Genomic DNA, 25,411 nt, shown 5'->3' with positions numbered 1-25,411 from the left:
TAAAATACCTAACTACATAATACTATTATTGTTAGAAATTGCAACAATATAAAAATAGAAATATAATACATTTATACGCACAATTATCCATGTACTGCATAAATTTTATGCATGTATCTTACTAACCACAAACAAATGTCTTTCAATTTGAGTCTGTGGAATTCGGGATTAAATGATTGTGTAGCGATTTTAACAAATACGGACATGTTTGTGTATAAAAATGTTGTGATCTGCATTAATATATCATAAATTGCTCATGCAAAAAGGAATCCGTGCATTTGTGGATCAGGTGACACGTGCATTTATTGACATCTTGTTTGCATTAATCTTGTTCGGTTCATTTGGATTTTGAGACTTAATTTTCGCAATTTGCAGCATTTCACGATGCCCACACACACAACTACCAATGAACAAAGCCCAGTGCAATTCATTAATGTGTACACGATTTGAAAAATTCACAAATGTGCATCACTACACTGAAACAAATGCTTTTCAGCCAGTGTCTGCAGAGTTAAGAATTACATCAATGTGCAGCATTTTGTTCAAATGGAGATTTATTTTTGAATACAAATGTTATAGTTTGTATTAAACTATCATAATTTATGCATGTAGCGATTTAAAATGTGCATTTGTGGATCAGGCGACGCACGTGCATTCATTCACATCTCTTCTGAGTCGATTCTATTTGATTCATTTGAATTGAGACTTTAGTTCCACCCGTTTAGCCTTGCCCAATCCACACACACACACAGCTCGCGATCCACACGCAGCTGAGCCTAAGAAAATCAGCGACCCATAGATGGCACTATCCCCAGTCACATGTGCGCATTCCATTGTGTACGTTTTTATGAATGTTACATTGTGTATTTTTTTTTTTTTTTTTGGTTTGGCTATTCTACTCTGCCCGTCAAAATCCAAAATATTGGCAAACAGCTTTTGCATTTCGTTTCGAAACAAAATCATCCGCTATCATGTTGAGTCAACTTGACTCACTATCCTCACGTGATAAATGAAATCTGATTTGTGATCATGCGACTATCATTCATCTGCATTGAGCAGCCACGTTCAGTTTTTAATTGTAGTGTCTTTTCTTCTAACTGAACTAAATGATTTGTATTACTATAAAAAAATGAATCAAAGGGGATTGACTCAGGAAAGACGCCAACAAATGCACATGTGCCACTTGATCCACAAATGCACATCTTCCTTGTTGCATGTATGAATTTTGATAATGCAAACGAAAGCATCTGTATTCACAAACATGATCCTATTTGTACAATCCGCTGCAGGTTTATGTAATTCGGAATTTCACAGTTGACAGGCTTGTGGATTTGGTTGTGGATAGTAAGATACATTTGCAACATTTATGAAGTTCATGGATAATTGTGCATGCATTTGTTAGTAAATCTAAGACTAATTTCATCCCATACAGATCTGTGAGGGGTGGGTATGTTAAATGCATTGATAAATTTAACGCATAATTTTGTTTTACCCCAAATGACCAATTGTAGCATGTTAAATTGACAGACCTACTTTAAATACAATTGTACTGATAAATACATTTTTCCTTTCCTTCGTGATTTCATTGCATTTTTTTTCTTTTTGATGACAGTCATTGTGTTGATTGTGAGATCCTGGTCTGGAGTCAGTACACAGCTGGTCTGGAGCCAGACAGGGATTTCTGCACACAGGTGACATTGGGGCAATGCCAGCAACATTGGCCGTGAATTTGCTTGGCCCTGGCATTATGGGCAGTATTGTTTTGGGTGCATTGTGTGTCGGGACCCAGCCGGGAAACAGCTGTGTCAGATGGATTCTTTCATTGGCAGTGAGACGCACCGCATCCAGACCCTTCAGCAAGGGGCAGCTTTGATCCTCACCCATCCATTCCTATGCTCCCTCTCTTCCTCTCCATCATCTTTCATCCCCTCATTTCTGATATCCAATATTTCCACTTGGCCTGTTGTGAAAGGCTTTGTAAATATTTCCTCACAAGCATCAAACTCCAAAGAACTGTTTAGTAGAAAACCCCCCAGAAAAGTTATATAAGTTTCTTATTATAATATATATACGGAATAGTATTTTTTATATTTTGTTGCTATTTATTTATTGCAGAATGTCACTATATTATTGGCCAGCTGTTTATATAAAGTTGGATATACACAATAAGTGTCGTACTTTATCAGTTAACAAAGTGCTGTGTAGCTACTCTCATCTGCTTGATTGCTTTTATTGTTGCAAACAGTAATATGATTGTCCAGCTCTAATCTGCTGTTATTATTATTATTATCATCAACATTGTGATTTCCTGTAAAGCAGCTTTTAAGCAATGTGTATTGTGTAGAATTATAAAAAAATCCATTTGAATTGAATTGACTCAACTTTACATATTCAGTGATTCTTTCTCTATATACTCCCAATGAGCCTTTAATTAGTAAATAAATAAATAAAACTAATGTAGATCCCAGAGTACACCAGAGACATGTCAGGGTGAAATATTCTGCCTCCAGTCTGAATGGGACGGGGGGGGTTCTTGATAAGAGGAAATACCTCAGAATTGGCTGTGATCATATCCTGACATATCTCACCTCTGACTGTGGGACTGTTTCATTTTGGAATGTTTGTTTTCCTCTTACTAACTTTACTAGTTCCAACTAACATACAAATTGCCCGAATTCCTGCCCATAAAGGAGTTGTACTTTGTGGATTAAAAGAGGTTTAGAATTTACCTTGAAACAAACTATATTGCACTAATAATGACAAAGAAATAGTAACACACTGAAATAAACTTCTCCGAAGTTCCAAAATTGAAATAGTGTTTTCTTATAAAAACTTTCATTTACAACCTTGAAGTTTTTACACTGTATTTGATTAAAGAGACACTGCTTGCTTTGTGTGCAAATATTTTTATGTATATATTTAGGCATGTTAAAAATGCGAAGAAAAAAAGACATATAAGCAAGGGTAATGAGCCCTCTATCTTTTGGTGTTTGGCATTTCTTCCACGTGGAGAAGAACTGTGCTGGAGGAAGTGGAGAACAGTAGTGTGACTCATCACTGTGGGCTTGATTTCAACAGATGTTTTTCAGACCTTCCCTTTGCAGGGCTAATATTCCAGACTCTGCTCGGCTCCGCATGCCTCCCAGCTTTAGTAATCTCCTTAGAGGCGGGCCATTGCTGAAAAACAGGGCCTGGATGTTTCTCTCGGTGTCTTTGGCTCGAGCGTAGGAATTAGGATTCATCACACATTATTATATAGATCTCTGGAATACTTGATTCTGAATGGTCATGTGTGTCAGTGTGTACTATTGTGTAAGCAATAATTCAGTGCTGTCCATATTTTAGCATTTTATACTGTCTCATTTTTAGGACTGTCTGTCTTAAAGAGAGAACTTAAAATAGAGGAAGACATGTTGTATTGTTGCTAACTAACTTTTCCATATAAAAATGGAACAACAATAATAATGTTGTAGACATTAGTGTATAATATTATTGCAGTTTTCAAGAGCTTTCAACTTTTTTTCCCCCTTCTAAATAAAGCTTTAACATTTGAGTAGCTTTAAAATAAACAGGATAATAGTCAAATGATCATTATTGTAAAAGAATGCATTTTGTAGACTACACATTAATCCTTTATTTATAGAATAACTGTCTTTATAGAATAATTGTCTTATACTTGAGAAATCTCAAGTCATTAATGAATATGAAATTCTAAATTCCTTTGTATTTATGCAAAGTTACTGATCAAGAAAAGAAACTCTTTTGATGTTTGATTTGATTATTAATAACAAATCTCATCCTCTCCTCCTCAGTTCCCAGAATGTGGATTCTTTGGCTTGTACGATAAGATCTTGCTCTTCCGCCATGATCTGAACTTGGACAACATCCTCCAGCGGCTAACATCGGCAGAGGATATCCATGAGGGAGATCTGATTGAGGTCGTCCTGTCCGGTGAGCTGTGCTAGCTGTGGCTTTATTAATATATAGACAATGCATTGTATGGGGAAAAGTAACACTTTAAAACAACACCATGACCATTACTGTTCTCATAAACAAACTCATGTATTTCATTAATTATACACAACCTTTCACCATTGGGTTCAGTGAGCCTTTTTTTTTTTTTTTAAAGAAATTAATAATAATAATTCAGCAAGAACACATTAATTTGATCAAAATGAAAACATTCATTTTTGGACATAATGTTTAAAAAAGATTACTATTTCAGATAAAAGATGTTTGTTTTTTTATCAACACCGATGAAACATTCTTGAGCAGCAAATCAGCATACTGAATGATTTCTAAAGGATCACGTGACACTGAAGACTGGAAAATTCAACTTTGATCACAGGAATACATTTTTTATAATATATTTAAATAGAAAAAAAGTGTTAATAATATTTCACATTATTGTAGTTTCACTGTATTTTTGATCAAATAAATGCAGTCTTGGTGAGCATAAGAGATTTCTTTTCAAAAGATGTAAAAACAAGTCTTACCAACCCTAAATTAGTGTATATGGACAGTATTGGGTAGATATTAACTAACAAGACGTTTTATCAGAAGCAGCAGAATGGTGACATTTTGTTATTTTTGTACATTTGTAAGGGATACTGTGAATAAAAATACCATTGAAAATTTCTGTTAAGGGATGACAAATGAAGAACCGTGCAGCTACAATACAAGAGCTTCAGGTCATCTTGACTGTAGTGTATGTTCTTTATATTATGCAATCATTTATAGCTTTGCAGCTGGTTACACTGATGGCCGTATATTGCTAGCATCTCTGCAAGACTGAACAGATCAGTTTAACTCTGTAATTTGATTGTATTCAGTTGTGGCACATGTGTACCAGACGGAGAGGCCCATGTTAATCTAGTCATTGTGAACTTCAGGTGGTTTCCCGTCAAATGCCTGTTAACACAGCCAGGTCAATCCCCTTGAGACCGCCTATCACGATCAGTTTTTCTAATCAATGTACAGAGTCATGTGTTGAAAGATTTATGGCTTAAGGGTTCTGTTTACTTGACAAGAACAAGTGACTTTGTCAGATACATATGTTGTATGACTATCCAGTTCTGCTGTCACTTAGGGTTTGAGCTCATCTTTGTTCCCATGCAGAATGGTTTGTACATCCTGTGTAGGCCTGCTTTATGAAGATTGATCTTCCTGTCGGTGGTGTGTTCACATGGGAGCTGTACAGCACACCTGCTCTTAACATCCTCCTCACTCAGTGGCAAACACACACATTCAAGTGTCCGGCACTGGAAAACAACACAATATGCATGACTGATTCCAAGCCAGTTTTCTGGATTGTTCCGTCTAAAGTCCCAAGCGCTCTCCCAGAACTCAGATCCTTATTCATGAAAGTTTTCCTGAGGTTATTGAACCTATGCTCTGAACACATTGTGTGAAACTGGTTAAAGGGATAGTTCATCCAAAAATGAAAATTAGGTGTTAATTTGAAGATGGAAGATGTAGGTGACTTTTTTTTCCCCTGAGTGGAACAGTAAAGATTTTAAGCTGAAACCATTGTCTTTAGTGATTCATAAAATGCAATCCATCTTTGAGAATAAAAAAAAAAAAAAAAAAAAACCATATCAAGGAATACCCACGGCTCCTGGCAATATAATGAGGTCTTACGAAGCAAAAAGATCAGTCTGAGGAAGAAGTTGAACATTATTTGCAACATTATTACCTGTAATCCAGAGATTCAAGCTGGGGTCACCCTAGACTTTGAGCATGCAAAATTTTCACATGCTGCAACGGCCATGATATGACATCACGTCTTTTTAAAAACCTAAATTCAACATCTAAATTGTAAAAACTAATTATAATGCATCTAAAATGTAAAAACATACAATCTACTCCACTTTCCTGCAGCACTTTTTAAATGTATGTTATTTTAATTCAGATTGGAGGTCATGCTGTGATGTAGCGATATGCCGTTGATCACACGGTATCACGTGATGCGAATTTGCAGACCAGAGTTCACCAAGTTTGAACTTCGGGATGCAGCGAAATGCGAAACTTTTCACACAGGCTTGCGCTTCGCATGCATATGAATGGAGGTCAATGAAACGAAAAGTGGAGTGTGACCGCCCCTTCAGGCAAACACTCTGGAGTGATGCTCGGTTCACGAACAAATCGTTCTTTTGAACCGGCTCGTTTTGTTGAACTAGATTCAACCAGTTCACCAATTCCGACTGAATCGTCTGAAACGGTTCTCGGCTCAAGCAGCACGGATCAACAAGTTACTTCATCAAAACTCACTTTCGGACGCCTGACATTCACTCCGACTCGAAATGAGCCAAAATACTGGCGAATATGATGCTATGATGTTGGTTTTTGCCAACTCATGCAACGCTCCAGTTCCTCCAACAGTCACTGAACTGAGGAAAATGTTTGTAATGTAAAATTATGGTAGAAACATTTTAGATTTTACAGATTACTTAGAACTTAAATTCACAGTAAAAAATATATTTTATTAACTGATATAATGTGTATATTCCAACCTGTTGAAATATTAATATCTGTTTTAATATACTGATAACTACCAAAAAATAGATAGTGATGAGGAAGTCACATGATGAATCAAAAACAGCTTTTCCACAAGGAGGAGAACAACAAAACGGAACAGAAATAAATCAAATGTGTAGTGCCATGCTGGGAATTCTGGGAATATTAATTTTTCACTGTAAATTATACAATGACTTGTTCTTTTTAATATCCAAAAACTGTAATTTTAACAGTATTTTACCCTGAAATTATATTAAATGTATGTACAGTTATTCACATATATAGAAACTTACTGTTAATCATTTTTACAGTCTTTTACTAACAGTGGAGAGCTCTATACTTATAATAAAGTCATTATAATAATAATACTAATTATTATTATATTAGATTGTTATTAGTCAAAATAGTCTTTCCATTACTTTATTCAGTAATAAATCACAAATGATTAAAAAGAAATAAGATGACTTTTTTACAGCATATATCCAGGATTAGATCATAAAAAAAAGTCTTTTGAGTCTTAATAATTGGCAAATGAACAAGCAGAAATTGCTCTAAAGCTGTCTTTACACTATGACGCTATCGTCAGTGTGTGTTTTGTTTGTTGTCGGCTGTGAACAAGACTGAACAAGTGGCAGATACATAGGGCTGATTCACAATCTTGTGTACTTTTATGCCACTTCTGTACTGGATTGAAAAGTATGGGAAGACTTTTTAAAAATATTTTGAACTGATTTAAAGGAACATTCCACTTTTTTTGGAAATAGGCTCATTTTACAACTCCCCTAGAGTTAAACAGCTGAGTTTTACCGTTTTTGAATCCATTCAGCCGATCTCCGGGTCTGGCGGTAGCACTTTTAGCTTAGCTTAGCATAGATCATTGAATCGGATTAGTCCATTAGCATTTGGTCATCAAAAATGACCAAAGAGTTTCCATAACTTTCCTATTTAAAGCTGGACTCTTCTGTAGTTACATCGTGTACTAAGACCGACGGAAAATGAAAAGTTGTGATTTTCTAGGCCGATATGTCTAGGAGCTATACTCTGATTCCGGCGTAATAATCAAGGAAATTTGCTGCAGTACCGTGGGTGCAGCAGGCGCAATGATATTACACAGCGCATGAAAGTAGTCCCCGGCTATATCATAACTAGTTACCTAGCTGGGGACTACTTTCAGGCGCTGCATAATATCACTGCACCTGCTGCACCCATGGTACAGCACCAAAGTTCCTTGATTATTACGCATCGGCCTAGAAAATTGCAACTTTTAATTTTCCGTCGGTCTTAGTACACGATGTTATTATTGAAACTTTTTGGTCATTTTTGAGCGAGATGCTAATGGTCTAATCCGATTCAATGATCTATGCTAAGCTAAGCTAAAAGTGCTACCTCCAGACCCAGAGATCGGCTGAATGGATTCAAACACGGTAAAACTCAACTGTTTAACTCTAGGGGAGTTGTAAAATGACCATATTTCCAAAAAAAAGTGGAGTGTTCCTTTAAGGTTTGGATGGAGCCGGTCTTGAGTCCAAATCTGGACCACTGTCTGTTAGTTGATAACTTCTGGTTTAGACAAAACAAACGAATATGCTTTCACACACTGACCCTCAATATTGTCTTGTCTTTCTCATCCTTGTATCCATTGGCTGTGCTAATAAAACCCTCTGCATATTTTTGTTGGCGCTCAGCTCAAAGGCAAAAGCTTGTTTTTGTTGCAGTAGGTGATGGTTGTGCTTCTGCTGAGCTTGTGGAGGCAGCTCTGGTTCAGGGAACAGCAGGATGCCGATCACTCTGAGCGTTTGTATGAGATAGTGTGTTGTCGGGATCCGCTGCATTGGACATTGTTGTCCTGTCCTTGTGCTGTGTATTCAAGTGGAGTTTCAAACTGTTATCTGTGTATTTTGGTTCGATTTCAAGTTCAGCAGTGGAACAGATCTTGGAACTCCTGAAACTGAATGTTTTCGAGGAGGACTTTGAAGGAGTCTTTCTAAAAGAGTATGAGTTTAAACTTTATTAATTATGTTTGGATTTTTTTGCCTGAAGACTAATAGATGAGTTTTGAGATGCTGGGTTCCTCATGTGTTATAATGTATGTAGTGTCTTCATGAATGGCTCATTATGAGTCTGTGTTCCAGCGCTCTGGACTGCTGCCTGCCATGTGATTCACTGCAAGCTCAAATGTTCTACTTTGTCTCTTTGATGTTCAAAAAGGAATGCACTTTTTTTCTTTCTCCCTACCCGGTTTGATTTGATCAAGTTTGAGATTCTTTGTTCCTTTAGTTTGTATCCTAACATCAGAGAATCATTTTTTTTCCCATGGTCAAAACAAACCACATTTGAAAATGCAGCCTTCTAATGGAGACAATTAGTTAATTGAAGAACCGTCATTTTTCAAAGAAGCAGATTGACATGGGAAAAAAAAAAAAAAAATTCCAAGACATTTGGCTCCATTAACACTTCTGGAACATCTGCATTCTTCTGTCAATTTGTACAGTGCCGCGTAATAAAATATATTTGCCATTGTCACAAGTGATGGCTCACATTAGAGTTGTTGGAGAATGCAATTGTTACTGTGCTTTAACACGTCTTGGCTCATGATGAGTGTTTGTTCATCACATGTTATGCAACACAGTTATGTTATATGAAACATAACTATAGTTTATGGGCTATAATATGCTTTGTGTCAATGTCCTATTCCCCCTGTCTGCAATAATGACCAGCTGACTGTACATTATTCGACTTATAACTTGGCTACTTGCCAAATAAATAAATTAATTAGATTTAAATAATTTTTTTCTTTTTTTTTAATTTAGGGTCATGTGCAAAGTTTCGACACATACTGTAGATGTGCTTTGAAAATTCAGGTGACTACAGTTGTGTTGAGGTCAAATTGACCCCAACTGGTTTACACACAATTTATGAAATGTAATACTCAAAGTTTACTCAAAATTGAAGACTCATCTTCTTAATCATTCAAGGAGAATTTTCTGTATCTTCATTGTTTTTAGATTCACAGTCCAAAATTAGGTGAAAAGATGTGTTTTGTTGTGTGTTTTTTTTTTTTTTTTTTTTCTTTTTTGCATTTCGGATACTAATCTGTTGCAGCACTGAAAGTGTTACAAATTTTAAAAACCAATTTTACCCTTAGATGGGTTTGAGAACCATACATAAAAGGGCTACATCACAACAGGGTTAGGAATAAAACAGGATTGCAGTGATTTTTACACACTTTATTTTTTCTCCTCGACACGATGCCTTAAAGTCTCCCTTTTAAAACAACACATTTTCAGCGTGACTGTCCAAATTCATCCAATTTAGTGATGACATTACCTTGAAATCCTCATTGTCATTACCTAACTGTTGCTAATATCTCATTTTACAGAGGGAAAAGTCACAAGAAACAGCCCTGGTCAAATATGGCAGAATTAAATAAATGACAGTTTCGGACAAAACAGCAGAGTCGACAACGAGAGCCGATTCCTGTGCTGGAGGCGACTCTGAATCTAGGGCTATTCAGAGTTGAGGAATCAACTCTTTTGGAGTCTACTCTTAATCACTACTCTTCGTAGTGTTTTTCAATATTGTTGAATAAGTTTACTACTTAATTAACATGATATTATCCAAATAAAATTCTTAATTTTTGTAAATTGTTCCATAATGTTGTTTTGAATTGAATCCTGACCAGATTTCAGATTTTGCAATCCAATCATAGAGTAAATAATCCAAATTCTCCTATCAAATTTCTATACTGTCATATTGCATTGTAAGTTGACTTGGTTAAAATCAATTATTAATCAGATGTTACTAAAAATAAGCATATTATTTAAGTTACCTGAAAGAAACCTGAATTACCATTCTTTTCAAATCAAATATTTGGAAGATACACTTGGTAAAACATCATATTTTCTATTCAAAGTCACAGAAAGTTTGAGTGGACAAACCACAAAAAGTCAGCACAAGAACAAATCTGATGTAAGAAATGTATCTGTTCAGGGTCAGTTGAAACCAAAATTATACAGGACTTCCTTAGGACGGCTTAGACAACTATTCACCGACTAGTCGATTTGAAAATGTGTAGTTGTGTGGGAGCATATCTAATGCTCTATTGCCTGTGCACAAGAATGAACAGCCAACTTTCTAGCATGCAGTTCACAATTTCCTGCTAATGAAGGTTTTTGTAAACACAGCTTTGTGGTTTTTTACCACTTCTGTGTGTTTGCAGTGTGTAAAGGTGCGTTTGGACTTCTTTTCACAGACTTGACAAATATGAAATGCTTCACAGTCAAATTATATCCCAGATTTGAGTTTTGGAGAGCTAACCAAGTTTTTAGAGACAATAAATGTAAAAACCTGAAACTGTATATTCCAAGTCTTGAATTGATAACTGTTCTTTTAAATTCAGATTCTTAAAATTACAAGCTGCAATAAATAAATAAATAAAAATGTAGCATGCCATAACCAATATTGTAACTCTGGAGTACTCTTGTGTACTTCTGACCTGGTGTCAGATCACTTCCCTCCCATTACGTCAAAATCCTGGGAATGTTCACTACAAAGTTAATTTGGTGCTATATTAGATTTATGTCACACAGTTTGTGAATTTGTTGGGTGTCACGCTGACCTTACTGAATGTTTTGCTCTTATGCTACAAAATGAGGGAAAAAGGTAGGAACTCTATTAACTAAAGTGAAAATTGGGTGTGTATTTTATAGGTTTTGAAAATGGAACAGTTTTGCATTTTAGTTGCTCATAATTTTAAGAAAAACCATCCACCTGTGAAACAGTGACAGAAATCTAGGACACAGTTTCTTTCTTTTTTTTTTCTTTCAGAAAATGTTTGCCATGCACCAAATGTTTCCTGACCTTATACTTTCATTTTAGCAGTGCACTTATATACTTGGCAGATGCTTTCTCACTCACTGACTGACAAGAAAAGGCCCCCATCAAAAAGGTTCCCTATATATATATGTGTGTATATGTATATGTACATATGTGACTCCATAAGTGACCTCCATAAGTATTGGAACAGTGAAGACAAAATTGCTCTGTTGGCTGTGGAGTCAAGACATTTGCAAATATGATTAAAAGATGAATATGAGACGAAACTACAGAATGTCACATTTTATTATTAGCCGTTTCAACACATATATGTTTTACCAAATAAAAAGAACAGCACTTTTAGAGTTCATCCCACTCATTGATGTGAGCATAAGTATTGGGACAGTTGAACATAAGGCAGATATAAAAGATTAAAAGCTATTATTTAGTTGCAGATCCCTTGCGCACAATCACAGCAGTGAGTCTGTGACCCATAGACATCACCAGACTCTTGCTCTCATCCTTTGAAATACTTTTCCCAGCCTTTAATGCAGCCAATTCCAATTGTTGCTTGTTTTGGGGAGTTTCTGCCTTTACTCTCCTCTCCAGCTGGTGAAATTCATGTTCAATCAGATTTAAATCTGGAGATTGACTTGGGCAATCTAACACTTTCCATTTCTTTGCCCTTATTAATTCCTTGACTGAACTGGCAGGGTGTTATGGGTCATTGTCCTGATGCAATATGAAGCACTTCCCAATGAATCTGTTGGCATTTTCTTGAATATTGGTAGGCAAGATGGTTTTGTACCCTTCCAAATTCATTCTGCTACTGTCATCATACATGAAGTCATCAGTAAAGTTGAGAGGGCCTGTTCCAGAGGCAGCCATGCATGCCCATGCCATGACACCACCTCCACCATGCTTTACAGATGAGGCTGTATGCTTGGGATCATTGCAGTTCCCTTTTTTTCTCCACATTTTTGCTTTCCCATCACTTAGATAAAGGTTCATCTTTGTCTCATCGGTCCATAAACACAGTTTCAAAACTCTTCTGGCTCACCTTATTGTGCTTTTTTGCAAACTCTAATCTTGCCTTTCTATCTTTGGTGCTGGTCAGAGGTTTGAATCTTGCTGTGTAGCATCTGTAATTCTGTGTCAAAGTCTCCTGAGGACAGTAGATTGTCAGAGCATCACCCCAGCTTTCTGGAAGTTGTTGGTGATTTTACAGACACGTCTTTTAGGATTCATTTCCACAGCTTTTATGATTTCTCTGTCATCAACTACTGTTGTTTTCTCAGCCTATCAGGTAGTTGTTGGCTGCTGGTGGTTTCCAAACTCTTGATTTCTCCATGCCCTTTGTTTTTGCTAGAGCTCTAACTGACTTCCTCTTTTCTTTTAGCATCCAAATTGCTTGCTTTTCTCTCAAAGTCAGCTCCCTCATCTTCATCCTGGTTTGTGTGTCATCATCGAATGCAAGATTCAGAATACGGAAATAATGGATATAACTGATACGACACATTCCCTGCTTTTAATATCTGAAGAATTAATGCAACAGGACACAGCTGATCACTGAAAGACCTGTGAGGCAACTGTCCCAACACTTATGCTCACATCAATGAGTGGGATGAACTCTAAAAGTGCTGTTCTTTTTATTTGGTAAAACATGTATGTGTTGAAACGGCTAATAATAAAATGTGACATTCTGTAGTTTTGTCTCATATTCATCTTTTAATCATATTTGTAAATGTCTAGACTCCACAGTCAACAAAGCAATTTTGTCTTTACTGTTCCATTATTTTTGGAGGGTACTGTATGTGTATATATGTATATATATATATGTATATGTATGTATATGTGTATATATATATATATATATATATATATATGTATATGTGTATATATGTAGCTTTGCAGTGCACAGTCAAGCTGCTTTGTTGCTGACAAATGATAAAAGACATTTGTAGGTTTTGCTTCCTTTTTATTTTCCATTTTAGGTAAATGTATTTTTGTTTTCTGTCTTCTAAAGTAATCCATTACTGTTTAGGTGAGAGATCATAAAAATAATACATGAAAATAAATCACGAGGACTGAAATGTCTGAATAAATCTAAACTGAAAAAAACAAAAAAAACAATCTGAACTGAAAAATGCAAACAAATTCAGACCTTTGTGATCTGTTTGTCAGATTAGATCAAGAGTGATTCTGGCGTCATTAGTTCTCTAAACAGCGAACAAACACAAAATAATTGCAGAAATATTATCAGTAATCAGTTGTACGGTAATCTTCATTGTCAGACAAGGATTTATCAGTAATATTCTACTGTGGCACAGCAATATTTCCTGTAATAAGGCTCTGTCGGCACCCCTGGACTGAACGTCAGAACAGTAACACTGAATTGCCAGTGCAGTCACGGTGTGCGCTACTCAAGTCTGCCAGTCATGTATTACGGTAAAACCACAAACTATAAAACAGGAACTGCAGAAACAGCTCAAGTGGCGTGTTGTTTCACAGCCTTACAAGTTGACTTTCTCATCACACACATGAAGTGATGTTCAGTTCTTTCAGTCTCAGTCTCATCCTCGTGAATCATCCAAATGGACTCATTCCAGTCTGAGTCACATCAGTTTATCACTGACTCTGGATCAGTCTAAACATCAGTCATACATCTATGCTTTTGCCTTCAGGAGATCAGTCTGCTCATCTCTCATTAGTCTGTAGACCGCTGACTAAAACAAGGGTGGACCAGTTGTCAAAAAACGTACAAGACAAGTAGTTTCATTGTTCTTTGGAATGTTATGAAACATTATGACTGCTAGACTCCTAATTATATGCTGCTAATGCTGACTAATGTTTTATATGTATCTTGTTCTTTTGTTTCATTTTGTTCTCATTTGTATTATTTTGCTCAGTGTTTTGTTGCATCATCCATTCTTCGCCTGAGTTGTCCTTTAAGTTGCGTTTTGATTCCAGCTCAAGCTACAGTGGAAGACTTCCAGATCCGACCCCATGCGCTTTACGTCCACTCCTACAAAGCGCCCACCTTCTGTGACTACTGCGGAGAGATGCTGTGGGGACTCGTCCGACAGGGCCTCAAATGTGAAGGTAGCAGCCGTATATTTATTGTATTTTAATCCCCATTCAGCATATGAATATTTTTGTATTATTGTTGTGGGTATGTATGATGGTGTTATGACTATCATTAGTAAAATATCAGAATGATTTCTGAAATCATAGAATTAAATTGGAAAATATAATAAAATGAAAATATTATAATAACATTTCACAATATTACTGTTTTCACTATTTTTGATCAAATAAATGCAGCATTAGTGAGAATAAAACACTTTTTAAGTACAGTATGGTCCTTATTATCAGTGTTGAAAACAGTTTTTCCTGCTTAATATGTTTGTGTAAATCATGAAAGTTTTTTTTCTGGATTCTATGATGAAATGAAAGGTCAAAAGAACAGCATTTATATGAAATCGAAAACTTTTGTAACATTATAAATGTCTTTGTCACTTTTGATCAATTTAATGCATTCTTTTTGAATATTTTTTTACAAACCTTTGAATGATAATATATCATGGTTTCCACAAAAATATTAAACATTAAGCATTTTTTTCAGCATTGATAATAATAAGAATGTTTTTTTTTTTTAGCAGCAAATCATCATTGACATCTGAATCATGTGACACTGTAGACTGGAGTAATGATGCTGAAAATTCAACTTTGATCACAGAAATAAAGCATTTTTTTATTGTAATAATTTTCACAGCATTACGTTTTTGCTGTATTTTTAATCAAATAAATGCAGTCTTGGTGAGCAGAAAAGAGTATTAAAAAACATTTCTAAAAAACGGTAGTGTATATGCCATTTCAGTAAAATAGACTAAAGTAAATGAAAAAATGACGTAACAAAGTTTTGACTGACTAAAACAACAAAGGCAAAAAGAGCACTTTGTAAATGAATCTGAATCAAGGTATTGTTGTGGTTCTTAGTGAGTCTGAGACTGCTTTAAAGATCTGTGAGTCTGACTGGAGGCGATGGATTCAGACATGCGGCGCGATGTGCCAGTGCTGCCATCGCTTCAGCTTTGAAGTTGAAATCAGGGGCTGTTTGAATGGAACCCAGTGTTTCTGCCAAGCGCTGGATGTGACATTCAAAAGCTGCAGGAAGATTATGGGCTCCACTTGTAAGAAGCTACACTGAATGGATGCAAGCTGTTCATATGTAGAGGCATGCTAAAGCACTTTACACTTTTAACTGTTGTGAATGTGATTTGGAAAAGTAAATCTAAAATTCCCACCCAGTCCTCAGGAGATGCATTTGGTTTCTATGTAGGTATCTAAACATGCTTAAGTGCCCATATGCCTGCGAGAAGAGGGAGCCCTCTGCTGGAGTTTAGGAGTAAAACTTTGATGGAGTTTGTCTGTGTGTCATCTTATCTTCAGTCCTTAAACCTTGTGCTTGATTTTGATCTTCTTGACCGTTTACCTTATCTCTAATAATATTCTGATCTTGCTTTAAACCAAATCCAAGGCTTGTTTTTCCTTGACACTAATCCTGAACACTAAAGCTTTCTTTGTGGATTTTTAGGATGTGGCCTGAACTATCACAAGCGATGTGCCTTTAAGATCCCTAACAACTGTAGCGGTATAAGGAAAAGACGTCTTTCTAATGTGTCTCTGCCCGGCCCGTCGCTGTCTCTTCCTCGTCCTGCTCCAGCAGAGCATGCTGTCGTGAGCCTGGAAGAGGTAAGGAATGATTTTATTTTATGATTTGCATTATTTATTTTGCACACTATTTATAGGTTTTAAATATGACAGTAGATCTTTGTTTGTTTTTAAATAATACAAAAAATATTTGGACAATTTCTAGTGTCCAAATAGTATAACTACACCTGTGATTATTCTGCTAGATTACCTGTGTACGCTTGTATATGACTATCACATGGACACAAGCTTTTTAAAAGCATTTCCCAAATTTTAACCAAAAGGATTTATTTAAGAATATCAGCAAAAATGGTTGAGTTAGATCTGAGATAATATGTGATCCTGGAGCACAAAAGCGCTGGGGTATATTTGTAGCAATAGCCAAAAATACATTGTATGGATCAAAATTATTGATTTTTCTTTTATGCCAAAAATCATTAGGATATTAAGATCATGTTCCATGAAGATATTTAGTAAATTTCCTACTGTAAATATATCAAAACTGAATTGTTGATTAGTAATATGCATTGTTAAGAACTTCATTTGGACAACTTTAAAGGCGATTTTTCTCAATATTTAGATTTGTTTGCACCCTCAGATTCCAGATTTTCAAATAGCTGTATCTCGACCAAATATTGTCCGATCCTAACAAACCATATATCAATGGAAAGCTCATTTATTCACCTTTCAGATTAAAAAATTACGCCTGATGACTGGTTTTATGGTCCAGAGTCACATTTAGTCTAGTATAAAAACAGTAAAATTGCATACTCTTTGGATGTGACATAAATATCCAAATACTTTTTATGTTTCACTTGTTATTAATTTATATTTCTAGTTTATATATAACAAAATGGCTTGAAAGATATGCATTGTTTTAGCGCGATCACCTCATATCAGCCCAAACCCAAACATGGCAAGTACACTGTGTCCTTTGAGTTATCTCACAATATCCCTCTTGGACAATGTACATTCGCTTGTATGTTATACTTATTTTATTTCAAATAAACTCCTCTCGAGGCCTGACATTGTACTTGTGGTCCCCGTCAAACCATGCAGTTGTATTTAAAATGTTGTGAAATATCACAAACTCAGCTCTTTACATCTGACAGCTTTTTAGACCTAATGAAATGTTCTCCACATAAGCTCAGTATAAGAAAGGAAAGAAAGTTCTTTTGTTTTTGGCCCCTATAAAAAGGTCAGATCAATACTTTTCTGATCTCTTACTGTCTTGTCAAGGTCAAGCAAAGCAATTCTCAGTTCTCTCTTTGTTTACAGTAATTAATCCGAGCTGTCTAGTTCAGAATTCAGTAAAGTAATGCGTGCTGTGAAAAACTGAATCATTAAAGATTATTTCCTCTGTTACATTCATATAGATGGCTGCTGTACTGTGTAACGGTTTGAAATCAGTACGATTTTTTTATTGACAGAAGTCTCTTATGTTCATCAAGTGAACATGTGAAAATAACAATGTGAAATATAATCACAGTTTAAAATCTATTTTCTATTTGAATATATTGTCAAATGTAATTTATTCCCGTGACGCCATATCATTACGCCAGTCTTCAGTGTCACATGATCCTTCAGAAATCATTCTAATATGCTGATTTGCTGCTAAAGAAATATTTTTTGAAATCAGTTGAGCTGCTTAAAGTTTCTATGATACTTGATAAACTATGATACTTTTAACAGCGTTTATTTGAAATAGAAAATATAACTAAAAATCTTTACAGTAACTTGTTAGTTGTTAGGTAAATGGATTCTAAAAGTATTAATTTAAAACATAATCTTACTTGTCGTACTACTCAGCATACTATCTCTGTGGTCTGCAGTATGCATGCTGTACCCAGTATGTGAATTACAGTGGTCAGTTTTTTGTTGCATTGTTCTTCGCTACAGCAGCGCCCCCATCAGGAGCCGGGTAAGCGAATGCCATCATGGAGCGGCCGGCCAATCTGGATGGAGAAGATGGTGCTGGGGCGGGTGAAGGTCCCTCACACCTTTGTCATTCACACCTACACCCGCCCCACCATCTGTCAGTACTGCAAACGGCTGCTCAAAGGGCTTTTCCGCCAGGGCATGCAGTGCAAAGGCGAGTATCGCCATCTTCTTTTTATGCTTTCCAATATAGAAAAGAATTCTAGACAAATGTAGAAAAAAAAGTGATCATGAGTGTTTTCTTCACCAGACTGTAAATTCAATTGCCACAAGCGATGTGCTTCAAAGGTACCAAAAGACTGTCTTGGAGTCTTCAATGGAGGTATGGTCATGGTTTTCAGCCACATCCAACTAAAATGAAACATGTACTAATAAGTTTACTGTATGTTTCTTTCAGAGCCGGCCAGCCCAGGTCCTGACTCTGATACCACGATGGAAGTAGACAGCAGTGATGTGAACAGCGATAGCAGTCGTGGTCTGGATGATTCAGAGGAACCTACCACTCCAGAAGACAAGATCTTCTTTATGGACTCCCCCTTCATGGACCGTGAGAAGGATGAAGAACCTGTGAAGACCATCAGGTATATGCTCTGGATAATTATAAAATGCCTACAAAACCACCTCTGGCTCTGCGCCCCTTTACCTAAATTCACTACTTCAGACGTATGTGCCCACCAGCATTCTGCAAGTGAACGGCGTGTTATTGTTCCATCCCAAAGAGCCACAAAATCACTTTCACTGACTTTTACCTTAACTGTTCCCTGCTGGTTTAAATGACTTGCCAAACTCGATCCGAGTTGAATCGATCCTTCCATCTACACTTGACCATCTAACACTAGAATTTCTATTTTATCTACTTGTTTTCTTTTTATTTATTAAAAAAAACTTGACTCTCTAACACTTGCACTCTATTGCATTTCTGTTCTGTCTACTTGTTTTCTTTACTTACTTTACTTTTAGTCATTTAGCACACTTACAAATAAGAAAAAGTAACTAAAACCAAGTCAAAACTCTGTAAATACTATATACACACATTTAAGAAAATAAAGAAATGAAATAATCTATTTGTTTTAAATCTTAAATCTATTTGTTTTCTATTTATGTATTAAGAAACGACCCTCTAACAGTTGCACTCTATTCTATTTCTATTCCATCTACTTTTCTTTCATTTATTAAAAAACGTAACTTTCTATTATAATTGTCTTCTATTTATGTATTTAAAAAACTTGACCCTCTAACACTAGCATTTTCTTTCTCTTTTCTATTCTGTATACTTCTTTTCTTTTTATTTATTATAAAAATATAATAAATTGACTCTCTTAACACTAGCTCTCTCTTCTATTTCTATTCTATGTACTCAGTTATTTTTATTTATTATAAAAACTTAGACTAATTGAGACTTGTCACAGCATTTGTATATTGTTGCACTTTTGTTGTTTCGATTGTTTACGTTGTCTTCATTTGGGAGTCACTTTGGATAAAAGCATGTACTTTAAAATAAAATGAAATATTTTTAGAAACAAAGGGATAGTTCACCCAAAAATGAAAATTCGGTCAGAATTTACTTGCTCTCAAGTTTTTGCAAACCTTTTTAAGTTTCTTTCTTTTGCTGAAGACAAAAGAAGATGTGTAGAAGAATGTGGGTAACCATACAGTTTCTGTTTTTGCTTCATACTGTGGAAGTCTGTGGGGACCAAAAACTTTGGTTTGGTTTGGTTAGAAAGTCTTACATGTTTGGAGTAACTTGAGGGTGAGTAAAAGATGACAGAATTTTCCGTTTTGGGCGAGTTAAACCTTAAATTCAGACGTTTTCTTGATCAATCATCCACATCAGCACTATCGATCACTGCCGTTTCTCTTATCTTCTTTAAGCCCCTCTACCAGCACAAATATCCCCCTGATGCGTGTGGTGCAATCGGTCAAACACACCAAGAGGAGGAGCTCCACTATGGTCAAAGAAGGATGGATGGTGCACTACACCAGTCGAGACAATCTTGTGAGATTTTATTTCATATTCACACGTTTGTTTATTTATTTTGGCAGTTTATGCATTTTGATAAGAAAGCTTCTGCTAAGGGCAAAACTGTATAACAATGATGAAGAATTACTAACTACAACTGCTACTTTCATGATAGTATATGGTAACTTTTCCATTAAAAAGCTTTTTTTGTGGTGTAGTGTGACAATGTTTTTATGTCACATTTTTGCTGATTCATTTTAGTGAATTGGTTTGTTTGGACATTTTATGTCACAAACTGGTGTAAAATACAGATTCAGAGACTAATTTGAGTAATCAGTAAGGTTCCCAGAGCTCTCTTTGTGTCATTTTAAGTCCTTTTTGTTGTTGCAAAATAAATATGTAGTTGAATACTGATGTTTAGTGCTATTTTTTCAATGCAGTTACTCTTAAGACAAATAAATAACGGCTATGATTTATTCAATTATTTAATCTGATTTTGCCTAGTAGTTCAATCAAAAATAACAATTCTGATCTTCTATTTCTGGAGGCAAAATGCAGTTTCATAATAAGTAGACTAAAGCTTACACGAAGACTTCTTCATCATAATTAATTTGCATTAAATGCCCTTTATATCAATATGTGTTTTCTCACAACTTTCCTGAGTTTTGAAATGAGTCAAACCTGTTTTGTCCTCAGAGAAAGAGACACTACTGGAGACTGGACAGCAAGAGTCTGACTCTGTTTCAGAATGACTCAGGAGCCAAATATTACAAAGTAGGTATTATAAGTGTTTCTGATTTTCTATAAGTATTCTACTTATATTTACTAAAACAATTGTTGAGGTTCAGGTTTAAATGATTTTCTCTGTTGATGGAAAACAATTGACATTCAGGTCTATATTTAAATGTTATCAAGAACAACCTTTAGAATAACCCCAGAAATCATAATATTGCTCATATACTTCTAACGAAACTGATTATGCAGCAGTCCACCTTTTGATCTTTTTAATGTCAAAACATTATAATTAATTGCTCATTTCACACAGCTAGAGGCAGTAGTATTTTCCCCTCTCACATTCACCGCTGAGGTGTCTGGCAAGTACCACAGAATACCCCTCCTCCTCTGCTTCAGCTTTGAGCTAAAAGCCATTCAGTAAGAGGCAGGAAGTGTATCAAATACACGGTGTAGTTTTATGGTTAATGCAAATGTATTACTATACAGGTTTGCTCATAGTGGTACAACAAGTTTGGTGGGAGATCATTTTAATGCCTTACTTTTTTCAGGTATTCAAGCATATGTGGTCACATTTAAGTAAGATTTACTTAATTTACTTAGGATTTACTTTTAACAGTTTTCACTCAGAAATAAATATATATATATATATATATATATATATATATATATATATACACATACACAGACACACTCAAAAATTAATCATACCCTTGTATTCAATACTTTTTGCAACCTCTATTTGCCAAGATAGCAGCTCTGAGTTTTCTCCTATAATGCCTGAAGAGTTTAGAAAACATCTGACAGGAGATCAGAGACCATTCCTTCATCCAGAATCTCTTCAGACCCTTTAGATTCCCAGATCCCTGTTGGTGCTTCTCCTCTTCGGTTCACCCCAGTCGTTGTCTATAGGGTTCAGGTCAGAGAACTAGGATGGCCTTAGCAGAAGCTTGTTTTTTTTTTTTTTTTCTAAGTGACCCATTTTTGTGTTGATTTTGATGTTCATTTGTGGATCATTGTCCTGTTGGAAGATCCAACCATGGCCCATTATAAGATTTCTAACAGAGTCAGTCACTTGATGAGAGTGTGATGTAGGTGCTGTTTGATTTATTTATTTATTTATTGAGGCTTTCTGACACAAAGACTCAACTATTTTCTGCAATTCTCCAGCTGTGGTCCTTGGAGAGTCCTCCTCGCCTTGCTTTAAGACAAAATAGACACACGTCCTCTTCCAGGCAGTTTCGTAGCATTTTCTGTTGATTGGAAATTCTTAACTATTGCCCTGATGGCGGAAATGGGAATTTTCACTGCTCTAGCTCTTTTCTTAAAGCCACTTCACTAATTTGTGAAGTTCAACAATCTTTTGCTGCACATCAGAAATCAAAATCAAAGAAATATTCTTTGATTTCATGATCAATGATTAAGGGAAATTGGCCTTGTGTGTTCCCTCATATTTATATATCAAGATATTTGATAAATATCAATATATCAAATATGAATGGAAATATGCTTTAGAGATATTTTACTTTCAAGCGCAAGACAGCATGCTTTACTTTTACTTTAAAGGGGTCATATGATGCTTTTTTAAAGATCATTATTTGGTGTAACAGAATATGTTGACATGCTTTATTGTTCAAAAAACACATTATTTTTCAAACACTGTACATTATTGTAGGTCCTCTATGCCCCGCCTCTCTCAAACTCTTCGATTTCTACAAAGCCCCTCCTTCCGACAAGTGCAGTCTGCTCTGATTGGCCAACTGGCACAGTGTATTGTGATTGGCCGAACACAACAAGTGCGCGTCGGAAATGTAACGCCCCTTTCCATAATAGGAAGCTTCAAAATTATAGTAAAGGAAGACAGTAAATAATGTCCTTAGTTTTACCATCAGTTCAAGCCCGAGAGAGGAAAAGAGTCGCGTGACAGACACAGTGATGAAGCTCATATGTATTTGCACACAAGCCGCAATTGTGTGACCCTTTCTCCCTCTCTCACACACGTGAGCACACACACACACACACACACATTTACACACACACACGACACGCAAAACTCTGCATTTGAACAGTCAATAGCAAATACTTAAACTAATAAAAAAACATACAGTCGCTGATTCAGAAGCGCCAGATTGTCATAGCAGTGTCAGAATTACCTCCTCTCCTAGGTTCACAAAACGGTCGTCCATAAAATACATTGCTGTTGTGTTGTAAGTAATCTTAATAATCGTAATTCCTAAATGCATCTACTTTGGGAAGGCCAAATAAAGTGCTTTTGCTTTCACATAGAAACACACAGCGTCTCCCTGACACGCTGCATCAACACTACTGCGGTTACTGAAACCACACCTTCTTTCTTTGCGTGAACATTTGGGCTGCATTATGCAAATATTTCCATATCTTGACGTCAAGATGTGGGGGGCGTGTTCGAACGAGCCGTTTTAGAGGGGCGTGGCAGAGTCTTAACTTTTATAAAGAATATCTCTTTGGTTTTGAGACTTTAGTCTTTGCAACTTCAGGGATCTTATCTTTGCACGAACAGCTTGTAACACTCCAAAGGACGAAAGATAAAATAGATAAACAATGCAGACTTATTTTCACATCCTTCTTTGATCATATTTACCAAGGGTAGGAATAATTTTGAGCGCAACTCTGTGTGTGTGTGTGTGCGCGCTCAGAGTATGTTTATGTACATTTACATTTTATGTTTTAAGATTAGTGGACAGCTTAAAATATGTGCACTACCATTCAAAAGTTTAAATTTTAAGCAATTAATACATGTATATACACAATACGTCATAAGTACATTGTATCAAATGATTTAAATTTAAATGCTTATACATAGTAGTTAGACTCGTAATATAAAGCATGTCCAAACTTTCTGTGACACTGAGGACTGGAGTGGTGATACTGAAAATTCAGCTTTGCAGAAATAAATTAGATTTTAAAAATATTTTTGGTTACACTTTATTTTGATAGTCCACTTTAGACATTCTACTAACTATAAGTAACTTTGCAATTACATGTCAACTAATTCTCAGAGTATACTTAGGTTAGGTGTAGGGTTAGTATAATAAGTTGACATACTTCTCATAGTCAGTATATTGTGTGTTGTAAAAAATAAAGTGTTAGAAGATATTAAGCAGACTGTCCACTAATACTCTACTGACTGCTAGTAGACATTTAGTTGCAAAGTTACTTACTGTTAGTAGAAGGTCTAAAGTAGACTATCAAAATAAAGTGTTACCATATTTTCAAACATAAAACAGTTCTTTTAAATTGTAATGATATTTCACAACATTACTGTTTTTACTGTTTTACCTTGGTGGGCAGTAGAGAGTTGGTGGGCACTAGAGAAAAACAAAATCATACTGACCTCAAACTTTTGAATGGTAGTGTATGTATTTTGGCTTCCACTGGGAAATGAGCCATGGTTATATCTTCAGTAACGTTCACACATCTGGAGATGTAAAGGTCATATTGTCATAATAAAATCAGTAGAAAATCTAAATATTTTTAATGCTCATTGTTTTTTTTAAGAACTTGTGTGTTTCTGTGAATGTTTCTGTAGCAGCTCCAGTGTTCCCAGCTGTAAAACTAAAGTCAGGAAACCTCACCACCCTGGGTGAGACTTCAGGGTGTGTTTAAGACTGTTTTACACACCACTTTATTATCAGCTTGGCGCTCAGCTCAGATCTTAAATTCTAAAACAGATACTACTTCTTTGAAATTTTGACAAGAATCTATATTTCAGGCAAGCTTATTTGTTAGATTCACTATTACTAAAGCACTACATAATTCTAAAGAATAACAGTTTGTTAATAAAAACCATCTCCATTTCTGTTCTTAGCTTTATTGTAAAGTTCTCAATTTTCTCAGTCAAATCAACTGTGAGGTAGTCAATAAGAAAAACACTTCTCAGCACAATGAGTAAAGTATAAGATTCCCAAAGCTTTATACTTAAAGTATAGTGTAAGACATGATCGTGCATTTGATTTTCATCTATAACTTAACAGAACGGGTCAGATTTGCACATTTGGAAATCATAGTGTTCTCTTTTGAAGATGGAAGCCCTGTACTTTTGTTTTTTGGGTAAGGGGGTTCCAGGCCTTTCTCAGGATAACCACAGCCCACCCCCTTAAGTGTGACCACCTCCTACATAATGTATCGGTGGCTAGAGTAAGACTTGCCTACACACTCATACACGTATGCACACGAGCGCTGCCCTGTAATCATGGAGCTCTTCATAAGGTTGGGTCACATGATTCACCCACCAAACCACAAGCACTTCATCTCATATTCAGAAGAGACCGCAGGCGCAGCATTTGCGCTGATTGGCCACAGCTACTGTTTTTCCTGTCTCATCTGAGAGCAAGTTCGGGGGCTGGGCAGAAGGTGGACTCTTAAGAGACTGTCATAATCAGACTTGGCTCATTAGGCTCTGCGTCGTCAGTGAAGATTGAAGCTTAACCCTAGACTGCAAGCTTGGGCTGCATTCACAGACAGTGCTATTTTTGATATGTGTGATAAGGAACATTTGAGAGTATCGTTTTGAATCTGGAGGAACCACATGGACTTGGAAAGCGACCGCCCTTTACTTCTCATCAGTGAGATCCTGGTCACTTTAACACCATAAAGTTGATGAACTCTGCGAACTCTGTGAGGCGAATTTTGAACTGGACTGGATGTTTTATTTCAATATCACGTGGATTAATTTAATGACTCATTTCCAGACCCAAA

General features: G+C 35.9%; 1 protein-coding gene across 1 annotated transcript in view; it reads left to right on the top strand.

Moving 5' to 3' along the window:
- LOC306850517 (serine/threonine-protein kinase D3-like) overlaps nucleotides 1–25,411 on the top strand; it is an 82,025-nt gene that overhangs the window by 42,677 nt on the left and 13,937 nt on the right. Inside the window, exons 3-10 of the mRNA XM_079386183.1 lie at nucleotides 3,813–3,951; nucleotides 14,302–14,433; nucleotides 15,929–16,086; nucleotides 17,944–18,136; nucleotides 18,233–18,304; nucleotides 18,380–18,563; nucleotides 19,855–19,978; nucleotides 20,639–20,716. Coding sequence (XP_079242309.1) covers nucleotides 3,813–3,951; nucleotides 14,302–14,433; nucleotides 15,929–16,086; nucleotides 17,944–18,136; nucleotides 18,233–18,304; nucleotides 18,380–18,563; nucleotides 19,855–19,978; nucleotides 20,639–20,716 — 1,080 coding nt within the window. The remainder of the gene's footprint in view (nucleotides 1–3,812; nucleotides 3,952–14,301; nucleotides 14,434–15,928; nucleotides 16,087–17,943; nucleotides 18,137–18,232; nucleotides 18,305–18,379; nucleotides 18,564–19,854; nucleotides 19,979–20,638; nucleotides 20,717–25,411) is intronic.

This window comes from Barbus barbus (assembly GCF_936440315.1).
Source record: "Barbus barbus genome assembly, chromosome: 30".
Lineage (NCBI taxonomy): Eukaryota > Metazoa > Chordata > Actinopteri > Cypriniformes > Cyprinidae > Barbus > Barbus barbus.
The sequence above is the reverse complement of the archived record's forward strand: the minus strand, read 5'-3'. Positions and strand labels throughout refer to the sequence as shown.